This window comes from Ornithodoros turicata, chromosome 2 (genome assembly GCF_037126465.1).
Source record: "Ornithodoros turicata isolate Travis chromosome 2, ASM3712646v1, whole genome shotgun sequence".
NCBI lineage: Eukaryota > Metazoa > Arthropoda > Arachnida > Ixodida > Argasidae > Ornithodoros > Ornithodoros turicata.
In genome coordinates this window covers 68,819,739-68,838,456 of record NC_088202.1, presented here as the reverse complement: position 1 = coordinate 68,838,456, position 18,718 = coordinate 68,819,739, and the positions used below count along the sequence as shown (strand labels likewise).

The window sequence follows — 18,718 nt, the reverse complement described above, 5'->3', positions numbered from 1 at the left end:
GTTGCACGCGTTCCAACCTTGGGCATCAAATTATAAGCAGTGACGATGGCACACTTGGAAATCATCAAGGTCAACTACATTTTCTGAAAGCGACACAGAAAGAAAAAGGCCGCCAGTCTTGAGGGGCGGACACACTCACCTCCGGCGGTGTTATCACTTTCGCTTCTGTGCAGCAACACCGACTGCTTGCAACGAACGGCTTCTTGAACTTGTTACCTTGTTGCCGGCGCGACGCTCCGTCCCATATTGCGCCCTTTGCGTTTGGTCCAGGAGCTCTTCAAGGTAGGACTGATTTACGGCCCTGTGCTCTTTGTTGTCTATTATTCGTACGCTATTCAACTATTTAATGGACACACACAAGCGAAGCCAGAAACAGGCGATTTGTGTAACGCGAGAGAACGACGACAACCTGCGTAGCCGATGTTTCAGTATCCCCGCTTCCTAAGTTCCTAAATACATCGCCGTGAAGTAACAACGGTGGCAATGTGTCTATATCGCGATATTTCAGCGATATTTTTACATCTTACATGTTGCAGCTGTAACTATGTTTTTACTGAACTGACCCCCCCCCCTCCCCCTGTAACACACACAACGCATGTTTTCGTTCCGTGTACCACCTGGTAGAACTTCGGTTTAGGACGTACGTCTGCCACGTTGATAGGCACGACCATCGCTATCAATCATTGCGCCAGTAACATATTTGTCTGGTAGTTGATTGTCGAAAACGATCATAACCATTTTACGAACAAGTGAAAACCATGCATTGGCGACGTGACGCCCAAGTCCTAATAGTGTCCATGTTGCTGCAGGACATTGACCACACAGTACGGGTAAATATCAGAAATCAGTTAACCGGAAACCGGACAGTAGTTTTCCCATTTGCGATGAACTAAGCTCGGACAGAAGAGAGAAAGAGAAAGACAGTAAAAGAGCGATACAGTTTTTATCGCGTGCTTGTTCACTTGGTGGGAAGTTATTTCAGGCAAATTTGGCCTCGTGTACTTCTCCGTTCAGTTCCGGAATATCTGAGCGCCCTATGTCGCGACACACAGAGCAACTACCTGGAAAAGTTTAGGCAACTTTCGAAGCAATGACTCTAGGATACCGTTCAGGGATTTGGGTGGTTGCGTTGTGTTTCCGAGCGGTCTGTCCACGGATTTATCAGTGTATAATTTTTGATAGTTTTAAAGTCTTCCGGTTTCTCCCGTAGGACTTCCGTTTAGACGGAGTACAGTGAACTGATGGGCAATATGACCTCGCCCATCGCTCTAGCATGTTTTCGCCGCTGGCAGATACCTGTTGTGTCTGTCACGTTGTTCTACGTATCGTTATCGTTCTAAGATATTTAGCATCCTATAGACCAGGAACACGTGACTAATATCACGTAATAATTCATTACGCTTTGACGCATTAAATTTCATAACAATAATCGCATAGTGTAATGTGGGTCACGCCGTGACGCACACGCTATCAGCGTAAAAAAGCTATGTTTGATCCAAAAAAGAGACATTGTTGAGCAGCGACCTCAAACTCAAATCGAGTCGCGGCCCGCATCTTCCTTATACCATATCATGGAGAGCCACATGGAAACGAAATTAATGTAATTGTCATAAAGTACCCTAATATACCACAAAATAAAAATATACACGGCCAGCAGAAGCGGTGAGGCTATTGTGGAACCGGGCGGTGTGTGTACAGGTCATTACTGAAAAGCTCCACTTGACACACCAATAAGCTGCGTCTCCGAATTGGGTACTGAACATGTGAAAAAACTCCAGAAAAATACGTAGTTCTTCACAAATGATTATGACGATGTCCAGGAGCACTGAAATTATGTACTAGTTACACATTGTGTTATATCTTTAGCTCTCAGTTTCAATTTGGAAAAAGATATAGAAAAATCAGAGAGAAGCACCAAGCTGACATCATTGACAGTGGATGGCTTCGCGTTTGCTACTTTGATAAGACTCCTTTTAAATTTGCTACTACGTAAAAATTAAACTACAATGGCCTTTGTACGTAGCTGTTCCTTCTCTATTTTCTAATGTGTCACTACTTAATTTAGTGTGGGAACTGAGATGTGCCCATCTTAATCCTCACTTTAGTTTTACAGTGGGATTTTACCAAACTGCTCACGCAGACCAAGTTGCGGTGTCTGGAACTTGTTGAGGTTCATGATCCACAAGTAGTAGTCACATGCATATGTTCTGCCTAATATGGACAGGGGCAGCAGGAAAAGGGTAAAAATAGTGCTCGAAAATCGGGTTCTATTCCAAATTCTTCAATGATGTTTTTGAGAGGACAGCTGCCTTCTGTTTGACGATCAAGCGCCCTCTGGCCACATAATAGGTAATTGTGGGCCACACGCGTCCCGCGGACCGCGTGTATGAGGCGGTGGTGGTGGTGAAGATGAAAACTGCTCGCCGTGGTTGGCCACGCTGGAAGCGGGCAGCGTCACGACTAAAACGCAGAAAAAAAAAGATAAGAAAGAAACCTACACTACACTATAAGCGCGATATAAGCCTCGTTTCCTTTAGGAAGCCGACCACAAACTCTGTTTCACAAACTGGAAGTCAGTTTGTGATCAGTGTTATAATGAACGTGTTCTTTATACAGTGTAATTAACAGTGTTATAAATAACGGCACGTGTTAATGATAACACCGCGGGTACATTCCAATGTGACAGGCGCCGGATCAAATTTTTATTACGATGGAAATGCGAAAGAAGCCTTGACCTGCTTCGCCTTCTCACGCAAAGCCATATCGATATTGCTTTGATATCCCGTAGAATTTGGGGTAACTATCGTGTGCGTGTTGCAGTTCATTAAAAGCTTGCGACTTCCAGTACAAACTTTGATTTTGTCTTAAGCGCCGTACGCTGTCAACGCGGAAGGTACTGATGATCCTAAAATGCTCGAATTGTGGCGGCGGCGGCGAAAACCGGCTTCCCGTTGTTAACCTCACTTATGTGGGCAGCGTCACGACTGTAGCCGGGATGAGATGAGATGTGATAACTGGTGAAGGAGCGATGACGGCCGAAAGTTAAGACCTAGGGCAGTCACTGCCAGAATTGGTGAGAAGCCCGAGCAGTAGTCATAGACTTTGAGCGAGGTCATATTCCTGGAGAAAGCAGACGAGGCTGCGAATTTTGGACAGACTTTCCGTGAAAGAGACTCTGGGATGCAGGACATCATCCACCATACAGTTCCCGCAATGGCCAAGGTATTTCTCCCGCACCGCAGCATACCCACAGGAATGTGGCAGGATGTGATCGATTGTTGGTTTGATTGGTTTGTGTACTGCGGGAAAGTACTTTCAACGGGAGATCAAGTCGATGATTTTCCAGGATGTCCCGGATCGCAGGGTGCTGTGTAAGAACTATCTCGTACTGTGCTCGAATCATAAGACGTTTAACGCTCAAGCAACCAACCATAGGTATCGATAGATTTATCATAGGGAGGTAATAAAGTAGGCTCTAAAAAATATCTCATTTTGGGTGTAATTTGACGATACCCTGACTCCCTTTTGGGTGTGTATGCACACCCTCCGGCAAAACTACACCCCTCAGAAAAGGTGTCCTTTGAACAGCTCTTTTGGTGTAATCCAGCGATACCCTAACTCCCTTTTTGTGTATGTCTACACCCCCAGGCAAGAAAACATCCTTCAGTAAGGGCGTTACGCCGAGCTCAACACAACAGGCATATTATTTATTTGGATTACTTATAATACAGTGCATGCACTACGATAAGAATTGCATAGTCAACGCACAATACAAAAGAAGATAAAAGTGTCCACCAACGTAGCGACGAAGATGAAGGTATTACAGTGAGACCAAGAGAAGTCCTGCGTGTGTAATGAAGAAAATGAGTCTGAACTTTGAAATGTCTTAATCAAATTAAGGGCGAACCACAAATTACGTGATAGTAACGCAGATGGATGAGGCTAGAGAAGAATAAAGACTACACAAACACAGACCTCGTCAACACGCAAGCAGCCCAAGATAGAAAGTACGGCAATCGGTAAAGGGTCAGCGAAGTGCCGGTAACGGGACTCGAACCCATACCTCTCTGATTTCTGCATGGTCACGTGTACTACCAATTATACCACGCCGACATTGCGCCCCTACCAACTTACCAGTGCCTTGTTCAGAAGACACGCACAACCATTCACTCAGCACATCCGACCGGAAATCAGAGGGTTGTGCGTTCGAGTGCCGCTACCTCTTGCCTCTTGAATCGCTGACTCTTGCCAACTGCTTTACTTTCTACCACAAATTGCACCAACTTCGTTTGTTATGCATACCTCTTGACGTTGCCTGACGGCCACATGTGGCCGTTACAACGCGACGCGCACTGTTCTCTGATCTAATCCGTGCATTCCACTTACAATTCAAACATAATCTGAAAATCCGCGCTTCAAACGCATCTCAATCAACAATAAAAGACAAAATACACCGACAACACTTACCAAACGGCACTATGCAGCGAGCCGCTCGGACAAGTTACTCGATCCGATGGGCACGGCGCAGCTGTCGCTTGCCTCCGTTCGAGATCTGGAACCGCAATCCTTACAGCGTCATACTAAACTCAGATGGTGAAAGGACCTGTATTTCAACAAACGACCTACCCAAAGAACACGGAAGCTACCACAACTAACTCCAACCGCCATAGCTAGAGAACACAGAGTAAAGAGCACACTGTTGCCAGACCTGTAGTAGCGAAGCATCAGAACTTTGATGGTCACTACACCCTCTTCTCACCAATTCGCGAAATTACACCCTGCAGACCGCGACGTATAGATATAACACTCATATCACACCAAAAAACAGTGTATTCTTTTCCTTGGGGGTGTAATAGGGGAGTATAGAGCAACTGATACACCCCAAATATACCCTAATTACACCTAAAAATTTTATTTGTTAGATCGTAGTACTTCACGTGCAGAACACAGGTTCCAACTCGAGGAGAAGAGCAAATAAAGCAGTTGGTTATACAGGGGCATTTTTGCGGAAAAATGGTTGATTGTCAGTTGCTTATATAGGGGCATCCTTGCGGAAAAATGTTTGGTTGTCAGTTCAGTGCCTTGTCTTGTGCCCGGCTTTTGTGTGTTCTGCACTGTTTTTTTTCCTTTAGTTTTCACTAATTTTCGGGTGGACCTACACCTCGCGAACTTCGCGATTATAATTTCTTCCACGATTTTGACAGCCCGCGAAATGTTGGTAACGATAACAGAAAAGTAGCGACATTGCAGTTTGCAAGGAACGAATGCCAGGAAGTCGAGCACTTGGCGTAATTTATTGTAACACACTGGCAACGCTATTAGCCATTGGACATGGACTCATTCCACACTCATTCATGGCCCTACGGTGTAAGATCGAACGTCGGCGCCTAGCTAACCAAGTAAGGATACAGCAAGAGATAACGTGCACCGCAAAATTAAGGTCCCGCAAAATATTCCCCAATCGTGCCCCCATCTGAATTCACAACTAATCAAGGAGAGCAACGTTCTCGTACTGTCTGAACTCTCGTACACTTGTATATCTCGTTTTATGCGATATACAGAGTAGTTAAAGTAATCATCCACGTATCATCCACGTAATCATCCAGCAGTGCTGGATGATTACGTGGTGAAGCCAACGGCCTCACTGAACTGAGGATATGTGGGAGAGGTCAGGTGGACTTTCCTGGAAATGGCAACTTCTGTTTGGACGGGAGCACGGTACGGTACGCTCTGGAACTGCCAGAAATACCATTTGGTGGTAACCAAGGTCGTGCTGTAGACTGGGAGGTGGTGGGTTCGAATCCTACCGCCGGCTGTGCTGTCTGAGGTTTTCCCTGGGTTTCCCGAAGACTTCCCAGACGAATGTCGGCACAGTTCCCCCTGAAGTCGGCCCAGGACGCATACTAATCCCCTGTCCCCCACTCCTTCCTGCTGTCCTCTATCCGTCTGTCCACATCTGTACGCCGCTCATAGCCACAGTTGCTTCGCCGCGCTAACACACAATAAAAAAAATATATATAAGTTACGCGTAAATGCCGTACGCAAAATTACGCAGCATAGCGTCGTAGTTCTCGGAGCAAAAAAAAAAAAAAAAAAGAGAGAGACTAAGAAGAACCAACGGCATATTCGCATCAGCTGTTGATTTCACGTTGATGTAATCTGCTATACGGCAACACCACCTGGATACAGAAGGCCTGCTTAATGCCTTCCCTCACTCCTTCGTACGTAGACCTCTAAAGTGAAGCTGTCAGCCAATCGCCGACGACGATTTCAAGCACGAGCTTTCTCTGCCTACCATTGGCTGCCAATGCTTTGATGACGGCTCGTCTCCACAGCTAGGGCCGCCAAAAGTACGATAGTGATTGGCGGACTCTTAATTGTTACGTCACATGGTTTAAGTTTTTTTTTTCCTTTTTTCTTTTTTTTTCTTCTAGGGGGCGTTGGCTACGGCTGCGTACCGGGCGTCACAAGTTTTGAGGGACCGACGTAAAGGAGATTCAGGACTGTCTTGGAGACATGATGGAAACATTTTGAGCAATTCCTATTTCGAACCGGTAGCTTCATTGCGTAGCAGAACAAAAGCTGGAAGAGACTGACGGTGACATCTCGGCACTGACTGTAAAATTGTGATAAAATAATTGCATGCTAATTTAACAGAAAATATTTTGACCGATGAATTTTTTTTCCTTTTCTTTTGGCTTTTCTTCCGCCTGGATATACTTAGTGACATTCAGCGTCCAAGTACATTTGCCTTATGTTATTGTCACGTTAATCTAGTTGCTACGTCTGTGCCACGGGAGTGGCAGGAGTAGTACGTTACATACCGTCATATTTATCTGAGAGTCAAACGGCTCGTTGGGTGTGCCTGTAATCTGGTTTGAACTTCACGTGCTTCAATGCAAACATATGTGGGACTTCCAAGATTCGACATTGCTTTACTTACACTATTTTCACTCAAAATGTCGTGCAAACATTCCTGTATTTTCTTTTGTGATGAAAACTGATAACTTATTACAGTGTCCCGTACCGCACGCCAGGAATGCGGTACCTTCTGTGCCAGTTGGCCTTCGTGGCTCAACTGATGAATTTGGGACTTGCTCAGCTTCCTCTGGGGGCCATTGGGAAGCCCTTGACGAGCGCACTGAACCCGTTAGGTTCCAGCCTCAACCCGCTTGGATCTAACAGCAACCCACTGGGCAGCAACTTGAATCTCTTGAACGTCGGAACCAAGGCCTGGGATCAGACGTTTGGATCACTGACTAATTTGTCTTCAGATCAGATTGGACAGCAATTCCTCGCAAAGTATGCATGTTGTATCGTAATAGCAGTCGTCCGTATTTTACGAGACATATTGCAATAACGTCGTCCTACTCCTAAATGCGTACCATCTTGTGATATTGTTGCCACCATAAATAGGCAGTTTTACAGAATTATACGGCACAAAAGTGTTTTATTAATTCCTGAGGTACCATCGGGGCCGGCGATAGGGGGAGGGCGAGCACGGCAACAGCCTTAGGCCCCGCGCTGGTGTACCCCCGCCCACAAAGCCGTCAAGAACGACCGAGATATATATATATAATATATATATATATATATATATATATATATATATATATATATCTCGGTCGTTATATATATATATATATATATATGTATGTTTTTTTTTTTTTCTGTCGGGTGTACACACAATCGCACGAGCCATCCTCAAGCTATCCCTCCCGTCGTGCGGTGCGAAAAGAAAGAAGCCCCGCCGCTTCCAAGGACTTCCCAAGCAGCACAATGTACTGAAAGTCGAGTGCAATAGGGGTGGACGGTGTGTGTCTTATCAATATTCTTTAGCTGCATGAGTCTGTTCAGGGCCTTCCACCTACCCGTCCACCCCTATTGCACTCGACTTTCAGTACATTGTGCTGCTTGGGTTCATGTTCACACATAGGTGTCGAGCATAACGTACTGTCGTGGCCACTGTTAACCAATATCTCGTTTCCGTGGCCTCGCTCCGATAAGCGCTCGACGATTGGGGAACAACGAAAACAGCATGAGCTTGGTCGATTGTTATTTTGGGGATGGCCGTGTGCTGGCATAGTATCACTTGTTGTGAACACGTAGAAAAAAAGAAAACGAACGGCTGAAGTTCAATGAAAGAAGATTGCTTAAATGAGACTTGCGTGAATGATTTCCAGGGGCTTCTTTCATTGCGGCTGGACCGTTGTTCTTACAGGTGTTGACAATAGTGAGTTTTAGTGCATCGTACGCTATGGCATTTGCGTACGTAATGGATAGCGTGATTGTTCTGCGCACTGCGCGAAGCTCTCTTTATGTTTTGTACGTGCGCAGAACCGCCAACGCTATCCCTTACGTACGCAAACGGCATAGGGCACGATGCAGTAAAACTCTCTAATAAACGATACCATACCTTCAACCGACCGCCCCCAAAGTGGTAGTTGACCGGTCCATGGCTATTTCCACTGTTCTCCGGTAGTCGAGCGCTTATCGAAGCCAGGCCACGGAAACGGAAGATTGGTTAACAGCGGCCACGACAGTACATCAGCTCGTGAAGTCAGACCGGGAACTCGAATAAGGGTGAGGGCGCAGGCTAGCTGGTGAAACATTCTACTGAGTGAAACCCCCAAGACACGGGAATGTGTTGTGTCGTCTCTTTTTTCGTGCCCATGTCTCGGGGTTTCACTCAGATGAATAGGAACTCGAGATATGGGGAGGTTTGTGAACTTTGCATCTTCCAGTACTTTCATCAATGACAACTCTTAACAACTGGCTTATTTATTATTTTCCCGTCAGTTACTTGCGGCTCATTTACGTCCTCACTTGTGCGTATCTGAAGTTGAGAGAATCCCAATGACGAAACCAAGTACTGAGCTAATTAATGTATGGTCAGCGCTGCAAGATTCGTATCTGATTCGAACGAAAAACCTATTAGTGTTATTACAGTGCTAGTGTCGAGAAATCGCATAACGCAACAACAATGAACACAGAGGACGCAAATTTCGCATTTGTCCCCCGATGGGCGAAAAGTAGACACGGCCCTGTTCGGCTTGGCAACGTTGAGTTGGGTGATCGCGTTTGCAAGCGGAAACGCTGCAGCGTTTCGTTGGTGCAACAGACGCCAGTCGTGCCTTGTTTGACGCCAATTTGCCTAACATTTTTGCCAGGCCACGCGGGGTCGTGCGGGAAAGTCGCCACCAAAATAAAAGTTTAGTTTTTGTTTATCTAGAAATTTGCGACAAAATTGCGACATTAAGTAGGAGGGACACACGCACACAGGGTCGCCAAGAGGGGGGGGGGGGGCTATGTTATCGAGACGTGAGTAAAGTGGAGCGGGTAGGACTCAGCAGGACTCATCCCTTGGGTTCGTAATTTCTCTCACCAGCCCTGCACGCACAAACAGTCTTGTACCCCTCTCCCCTGTTGGCAGTTCCCGTCTTGCGAAAATCTTAACGTTTCATTATCGCTGGTGTCAAAGAGGCCCCGCGATGTGTCTTTGCCTCAGGCCCCGCACACCCTTAGCTCTGGCTCGGGTACCATTTATACTGTTCTTTTATGGCTTTCATCGGGCCCAGCAACAGTTGTATTCCGTTGTTTATCAAACTCAAGTGACAGCTGGTAATGATTTTGTGTTACGCTGTACGAAGTGCTTATCGTTTCTTTTCTGTTCCCCGCGTTTTCACCCGTTATGCCGTTGTAGGTCGGTAATTGTTGCCTAGTAGAATTACGTACTGAAGATGGTCAGTTCTAAGTCTGCGAGGATATACGGAAGCGCCTTTCCTGAGGTGCGACATGCCTCTTTTTTCCTTGCGTTGTCATTCACGTGTTCCCTCTGGTATGTCATACACTCTTAAAAAAAAGGGTGTACTTTAACTCATTTCCTTGCCACATATATAACACTCTTTTGAGAGTAATTCTACTCTCCAAAAGCGTGTTATATATGTGGCAAAAAGGGAGTTAAAGTACACCCTTTTTTAAGAGTGTAGTTAGCCCCCAATAAGGGCCTGGAATGTCGGTGGGCACGCTTTGGAAATGAAGTTACACCGAATAGTAATCCTAAGCTAAGCTAATGGTTTCTAATGGTTTCAGCTCCATCCCTGGCGTTCGCCACCGTATTGTGACCGACGTGCCATCTGGCGGCCACAAGCTCGCTGAAATCTTCCAGGACCAGAATGACCAAGTCATCGACTGCAATCTCCTCGGTAACAAGTAAGTATAGATGCGACGTGTATTATGGGCGTCTTCAATGCTGAGACTAGCAAAACAAACACGTATACCTGCCCAATAAATAGCTACAATATCAAATTTTCCGTGATAGGCATGCCTCCGAGAGTGCTATCTCCCTGGTGCACTAATGGGGAATTACAAGCGACGCATGTGGGTCAACTGCAGACTCTCGGTGGTGGGATAAGTGTTTGCACCCCTAATGGAATGTCACCTGCCCTCTGCAGGTGCATAACAGGTCTCGCAAAGTAAACGACGCTGTAATACGAATCTCTTTTCGCGGATTTAGTTGACCACAGTGCACGACGACGTAGCCACTCCAAGGAATTTCTCAGGCAGTAGCATGCGGTACTCGTTTCTTACTGCAGGAATAATTTTGGGGCTACCAACAATAGTGAGTTTTAGTGCATCGTACGATATTGCCTTTGCGTACGTGAGGAATAGCGTGATGGTTCTGCGCACTGCGCGAAGCTCTCTTTATGTTATGCGCATGCGCAGAACCACCAACGCTATCTCTTACGTACGCAAACGCGATAGCGTACGATGTACTAAAACTCTCTAATAGGAAACACGGAATATTTCTCAGACTTTATTTCACTCTTTGTAGAGCATACGTGTTCCCTTCCTTTCCTTTCCACCCCTATAGCGCCATGCGAACTGGCGGTTCAAAGAGTGTTTGGCCATGGCAGGTTATGTTATGCGCATGCGCAGAACCACCAACGCTATCTCTTACGTACGCAAACGCGATAGCGTACGATGTACTAAAGCTCTCTAATAGGAAACACGGAATATTTCTCAGACTTTATTTCACTCTTTGTAGAGCATACGTGTTCCCTTCCTTTCCTTTCCACCCCTATAGCGCCATGCGAACTGGCGGTTCAAAGAGTGTTTGGCCAAACTTTTGAACGTTTTCCACAATCTTTCAATGGAACACTTCGCGTTCGAGCTGCTTCTGCCAATGGAAAATGTTTTGCGCAGTCTTTTACCTAGAGCAAAACGCGGTTATTTCTCATCATACTCTTATCGGTTCACTCGGTGTTGCAATAATTCTTATAAATATTTAACGAGATATCGGCTTACAGGACGGTGCAGAGAAGTGAAGCTCATAGTGTCCTTTCGCTATGACCGACCACTGTCGAGTCACACATGATGATAGTCATCTCGCGACGCAAGGCCAGAAGTTCTACGTATTATGAAGATGCCAGAAATTCTTTTTCTACGTGTTATGAAGATTGATGGATGTTCGGTTTCTTGTAGCTATTGCAGCGCGAAATGAAAGACAGAACTTGTCCTTTACAGTGTTTCTATTGTGTAATCTCATTGCAGAGAATTGATTGAGGGCGCCTTGCAGCTGATTCCCGAAAGTCTTGTGACGAAGGTCACGGAAGATGAGATGGAATACTTCGTTGACCTTTGCTACAACAGAACAAAGTCGAAAACGAAGCCGCAGTCCATCTTTAGTCTGATCAGTGACGTGTTTAAGAGCCTTTTTATTTTCCCAGGTAAGGAGAAATTTACGGAACACACCTCGTTTTCGTGCTAGAGGACCCGACAGGTACTGAACGGTATATTGCAGATAATCCTAAGAAACGCACAGCAGTTCGGTCGGCCACTATGCGCGTTCCAAATACGTGCCAACATGCCATTTCATGTATTACAATACCATGTTTCATCAAGTCTTGAAGAGTCATTGTGCGCCTTGGTCTAATTCTTGATTTGCGAGCAGCTTGTGTAAAATCAAGGGTATAGCTACCTTTTGTAGTCTTAAAGTATTCTGCTCAATTTATTTTTTGGCCCGCTGATCAGGTTCTGCCTTTACGCGAGCCCAGCACAAGAGACACACTAGTGGCGCTCCGAGGTGTAATCCGGGAAGCATTTTAATAGGTTTGGATATCGCCCACAGTTTGATGTCACTAAGACTGAGGGACCATACGTTACATAACTTGAAGGACGGAGACATGAATCGTATCCCATACAGGAAGCAGGTATGGAATGCGTCAGAACAGGATCGATGAACTTCACCCCAGAAGAAAGGCAGTACCTGAGGTAGGGAGTCTGCACCAAAGCATTATGACTGGTGCTCATTTCAACAATAGTGTGTGGGTAGTAGGAGCATCCACGTGTCTACTTCTCATTTTGTCTGTACGGTACCTTGGATGCCGCAATGCGGTGGGTTGCACTGCTGGCAACCGTTTTGTTCTGATAAATAATAGAATGCAGAAGTATGAACTTCGAAGCTGCATACGACTGAACGTATTGTAAAACGGGATGTGCCGTTATACATGCAGGTACCAAATGGTGTGGTGCGGGCAACGTCGCCAAGAACTACGACGATCTGGGAGCCGCCACAAACACAGACAGGTGTTGTCGTGACCACGACCACGCTCGCGACAGTATCCCAGCTTTCGGTTCGAAATACGGAGTCTCCAACCTCAACCTCTACACAATGTGAGCCGCCACCTTCTGTTCTCCTCAGCTTACAACAACGTACCTACAACCAAGCTTACTACACTTATTAGAAATGACTCGTCCAAGCAATTAGATGACGGTGGAGGTTCTCACCCGAATGGGGACGGCCACCTCGCGTTCTTTATTAGCTTGAGGCGAAAAAAGAAATTGGTGTCAGAGCAGCACAAACTAAAATATTTGTTGGTTTCATTAAGGGTGATAAGACATTTTTAGAAACAGCGAGAATTAATACCGTAAGGTGATCACCATAACAGTTCCGAAAACATTATAAGCCAATCGTCCTATTTTTATTTATTTTTATTTAGTTATTTTTTTTAAGCGGGTGATATTACATTGGTAAGCTTGGATTTGATAACTTCGTTTATCTTATCGTTTTCGTAGAGTTGTTCGGAAGTAGTAAGTAAGCGTGCGCTGGCGTGCTTCTTTATTTTTTATTGTTCTCGTCAAAAAGCGCAGTGGTTTTGTCTGCAAAGGGTGTCATTATTGCGGCATTAAAAACGCTCTGACGACTGCTCTTCCCACGGCTGAGGCAAGGACAGTATACGGGGTGTTTCACCAAAGCGATATAAAATTCTAACTGACTACGTACTCGCCAGAGGATTGTGACTCTTTGGGCAATTACCTTCTGGAATCTTTGCCCGCCATTTAGGAAAGCTTCGGACAATTTTTAATTGACAGAAATTTACTTGTCATTTTATTTGAGAGAAATTACCAAGCGAACCCCACTTTTTTTCTTACAGAAATGTGAAGTCCTCCACGGATAAGCGCAGACCCAACAAGAACTATGCACAGCATAGCAACAAAATAGCACACAAAAAAATAAGTAGAAGTGCTGCTTTAGCCGCGCCTCCTTTATTGCAGAAAAAAAAAGAAAAAAAAAACGCGCGCCAAATGTGCGGTTAGAGGAGGAAGTGTCCCCGCCTTCATTAGTTTTGCGTTCATTGTCGGTCGTCAGCAGCATCAAGGTCAAATCTGAGGAAGAAAGGCAAAACAAGAGGCGGGAACACTTCCTTCTCTTGCCGCACCTCCCGCACGTGCTTTTTTGCGACAATCAAACAGGCGGGGCTAAAGCAGCACTTTCACAATTGTTTTTTCGACTATTTCTGTTGCTGCACAGTACATAGTTTCTGTTGGGTCTGCGGTTATCGGTGGAGGACTTCATATTTCTGTAAAAAAAAAAAAAGGAAAAAAGTGCTTGGCAACTTTCAAAGTTCGATTGAACAACAAAAAAAATAACTTTCCCTCAATTAAAATTGTCCAAAGCCTTCCTAACTGGCGGCAAAAATTTCCAGAAGGTAATTGCCGAATGCTCCACAATCATCCGGCGAGTACGTGGCCAGTTAGAGTTTTTTTTTATCACTTTAAGGGGAAGCAGCCTGTATGTGCCCCACGAGTCGTCAAACGTTCAGCGAACTGCTTAATAATTCCTCGCCCGAAGATAAGAGCTCCCCTTTCTATTCATAAATGCTCCCCTGCGTTGGTCACAAACAAGGCGACGTCCTTTGCTTGAGCTCAAATATACGTTTTCCCGTACCGTCTAAGCAAGGCTATGAATGGCGTGTCCCTACTTTTCGCGACGCAGGTCCGTACATACAGTATCACGTAGGATATTTGAGGGGCGCAGTACCTATACGGGGGGGGGGGGGGGTTCACACAAATATCCATCATCACAACCAGAGCCACGGCCGTTTAGCAAATAAACCATCTTTAGTTTCGAAAGCCACATGATTTTCTTCAACATTATGCGGCCGGAGACATTTCTTTGGGGTTGCTTTAGCGGGTATTCACACTTGACACATCAGTACCCTTTGATACTTGCTTGATACTCGGGTGACTCACTTTTGTCAGTCTAAACTTGGTTTCGTCCTCATGCAATTAATGAATGGGCGGAATGCGTGACGACTGCGAATGAAACTAATAGTTTAATATGAGCAGTACGTAAAAAAGGACTCGTCAGCTCTCGTAGAAAAAAAAGTGATGTAGATTAAAAGAGAGTGGGAAGCATGAAATTATGACGAATGTTTTTATTGACGTGTAGACAGAAGTGCCGAGGAGACACAACACGCGCACAAGAAACGCCGAGGTTACTACACAAAGGTTGTGCATGTGCCCATTCCAGGCTTTGCCAAAGGCTAGAATGCCGTCCCGGGATCCTGGATTCGTAAAAAAAATTATGAAATCCCAGGACTGAAAAAAAAAGTTATGGGGATTCCCAACGATAGTTGGGACCAGTGCTTGCAAAGGAGTTGTCGTTATGAAGCAAATTCGTGTTTCGCAATTTTCCATGCTGTTGGGAACCATGCCCTGGTATCGAGAAGCTGCTGCACTTGTACAGCTACGCCAGTGAAAAGCGTCTAATATGCCCTCACGAACTTCATTTGCAAGTTACGGACTGTCGTTTTCGCCAAAGAAACACATCTGGAAGCAATGGCGGATCCATGAAATAAACGACCTTTAAAGTAGCACAGCAGTCATTTTTAACACCCAGTTTTCTTCCTATAAAACTGTTAAGTAGGCCAGTAAGATGCACCATGCGAAGTAATTCACACCACAGAGTCATAATTATCGCAGAAATTGAATTTAAAATACGCCGCAAAAAGCGACCGTGCGCAACGGTGGTGAAGAGCAGTACCAGCCTGTGATCTGCCTGGAACCTCGCGCTGACACTATAAGGAGAACGCTCGCTGATTGGCCTAGAGAAATGTTGTCTGCTACTCGGCTGTTCGGGGGTTCTGATAAAGCTTTTCGCTTTGCTCGGTAATGCTTCGGCCGCTCCTTCTATCCCCAATTCTCCGGAAGAACTGGCAAAACAGGTTTACGGCGGCAAAGGGACAAGGCGCTGACCCCCACTGACCAGCGCACCAGAACGAGTCTCCTTATACCGTCATCGGTGACGTGCCATCATACCTCCTCATCCTCGTTATAGCTGGAGTGGCGAGTTAAGGGTGAACGCGCGGAGCTATGTTTGTGAGTTTTTTTTCTGGGAAACAAATTGCACACATCAAAACCTTTCGCGCTATTTGGTATAACGACACACACACTTTCATCAGATGACTTAATCTGAACTTTTTTCGGATGGCCTTCTGTACTCCTTTAAGAATTCCCACTCCCTCTGGAGCTAAGGAAGCCCCAGTGATAGTAGCATCATTACGACGTTAGCCAGGCGCACCAATGGGAACGCAGCGCAGGCGATTGCCTCCGAGCTCGTCGGCTTCGCGTTCGCACCGCAATATACTAAGTGAACAGTCCTCGGTAAACACGCTGATTTTCGTTACCACTGTGAGTTCTGACGCGATCATTGTGAGTTCTGTCGCGTCGAACACGGTGTTACACGCCTGGCTGTACGAACAGGTCCGACGCTAACTGAGAAACAGCATTCCACAAGCCGATCACAGACTCTCCAGTACCTGCAGACGCCCCCACCTTTCTCGCGCCCGCCAGTTGCCAAAGGCCCTCAGGGCGCTCCCTGACTGTCCGCGTCAAAGGGCACTCGCTGATTGGCTTCGTTCAAGTAACGTTTTCTCCGATTTCCAGAGAAGGAATTTCGACGTACTCTCAACGTCCGTCTTCTGCCCTTGCCATGCCTTACACCGCATTCCACAAAAACTAATCCACTAGTTCGCGTCAGATTTCCGGCGTTACTGAAGATCCAGGAGTAAAACGGCACGATAGTTGCGAAACCGACCGGGACGGATGCGACAGTCTCTTTGAGGCCGGCTACAGAACTGAAAAACGCATATATAATGCATGGTAGCGGTCCCCCTCGAAGCTGTAGAAACACAACACGGATACTTTACCCATTCCTGGCGTTAGAAATAACAACTCATTGTCAAAATAAGCCGGCCTGCGCCTGTTCAGCTTCGACAAGCTGTTTTACATGTTCCGTGTTGCAGGACACACTGTGGAGACGATCGACGCTTCTATCACTGTCTACTTGACGATGCCAGTGTTCCGTCCATCACGGTAGGAAAGATTTTCTTCAACATCCTCAAGACGAGATGCTTTGACTACACCTTTCCCAAGAGATGCACGAGGAACAACAAGTAAGATATGCGACGTGTTTGACGGTTTTTCTCTGCGTCTGACGTAACTTCCTGTGCAATCACTGTTTCCATTTTTGATCTTCGATATTACTGCAGCGTTTAATATAAGAAATCGCACATTTCTATTCGCCCCAGGTTCTACATCCCACTGCTAACTGAGAAGTGCAGCGCTTATCGCTTGGACACGTCGCTAGAGAAAGAGTGGCAGACATTTTCGCCTCCAAACTTCTTGAGGGAATATTGGGCAAGGAAGAGGCAAGCTTCCCCTGCCCCAACCATACCTCCTCCTGCTGTACCGCAGGTGCCTCAGGGAAATGAGGGCACTGTAGACACCACACCCCAGCCTAGGCCTGACGTTACATCAGAGGAGCCTGAGGAGGAACCAGAGGAAGAACCCGAAGAACCTCCTTTCGAAGAAGAAGAGCCGGATAACTGGAACATTCTAACTGATGCCGACCTGAGTCCGGATGCAACGGAGGAGCCTGTTTGGGATGAGCCGCCGGCGGGAAGCAGTGGACATCAGAGAAGCAAAGCTACCACGACCACGACAAAACCTACTAGTGTTCATCACCGCAAGCCGTCGGGAGTGTTAGGGGGCGTTCTAGGGTGAAACATGCATCGCCTAATTTTTAATGGCCATATATCGTGTTTTTATAAGCGTCATAAGAGCACAATAGTATGATATTTCATGTGCACTGCACGAGCAACAGGCACGTACGTTCCTTTTACCCCATTGTCTTTCATTGTTCAAACGTGGCCGCAGTGTACATACAATTAGCAACCGATGTTTTGCTCACGAAAAATAAAGCTACGACGCGTGTTTCACTCTGTGTCTGAACCACATCAGATATCATTGTATAAACCATTGTCAGTACGGAGGTTATTTATCAGCAGCTATAATTTTTAGAACTAAGTTCAGATTCCTTCGGTGTGCAACGAAATGTTGGAAATCCCGTAGAGGTTGCACATGCTAACCTTTGTACGAAAACCCCAGAAAAGAATTGTACACTGTTAGTAAGAAGTCTTACTTGCGGATTCTGAACTCAACCCGAGTTGGAGCCAGGAGATGCATGAACGTGGGCATATAGGAAGCACCATATAAACAGCTGACTCATAACAGCAAGGTACGAGGGTGGTTCAATAAGTAAACTGAATTTAGTGACGAACAACGACAACGAATAAACTGGGAGGCACTGTACCATTTATCCACATAGTTCCCGCTTTTTGATTCAGGTGCTTTATTGTGTAGTGCCTGCATTCCAGCCAGAGCTTGGCATTTTGACGTGCAGTAACGCACAATCACCACCTGGGGCACAAGCATCAGCGCTGCAGTAAATGAAGGACGACAGCTCCATTTTCGATGGCGGTGTTGTTGCGCATTATTACCTTTGCTGTCGATGCGAAAAAGAAACTCGATTCATCATCATAATCATCATTTTCGATGCGAAAGAAGCATAGTTTCGGGAGTTTTAGCAGATCGGCGACACTCTATGGAAACTACTCGATAAAGGAAGCTGTCAAATCAAAACTCAGCAACGCGATGTAAGCCGATTGATTTATCGTATTTTCTGAAGCGTTATGGTTGAGAACTTCCGATCCGCTAAAACTCTGTATTCATTCCTAAGGCCATGAACCTGAACGTGTCACCGTACACGATCACTCGGACGATTCCTCTTCGTTTGGGTGATCTGTAATTGTAGCGATTCATATAATGAATTTCGCGATTAAGCGTGTTGTAATTAAATTATATGAATTAAGCGATTCATATAATGAATGGGTAGCGTAGTAGTCCATGTAGCGCACATTAACATGGACTTCTCGCTAAGAGAGTCTATCGCTGTTCTGTTGCATGAAGCCAGCACATTCACATCACCCACAATGTCCAAATTGAACACCTCCTTCACATATTTGATAACCAAACCGTTGCTGCCGTTCCTGACGCTAATGTTAGTTTCTACATACAATGAGCGGTACGTCCG

At 45.8% G+C, this 18,718-nt stretch overlaps 1 protein-coding gene across 1 annotated transcript; it reads left to right on the top strand.

Moving 5' to 3' along the window:
- The first annotated feature begins 106 nt into the window (after window positions 1-106).
- On the top strand, window positions 107-17,564 carry LOC135385528 (uncharacterized). The gene is made up of 7 exons (XM_064614885.1): window positions 107-282; window positions 7,018-7,302; window positions 10,093-10,212; window positions 11,554-11,729; window positions 12,516-12,675; window positions 16,590-16,739; window positions 16,875-17,564. The coding sequence occupies exons 2-7, from the start codon at window positions 7,040-7,042 to the stop codon at window positions 17,347-17,349; spliced, it is 1,344 nt and encodes a 447-aa protein (XP_064470955.1). The 5' UTR covers window positions 107-282; window positions 7,018-7,039; the 3' UTR covers window positions 17,350-17,564.
- Window positions 17,565-18,718: the final 1,154 nt, after the last annotated feature.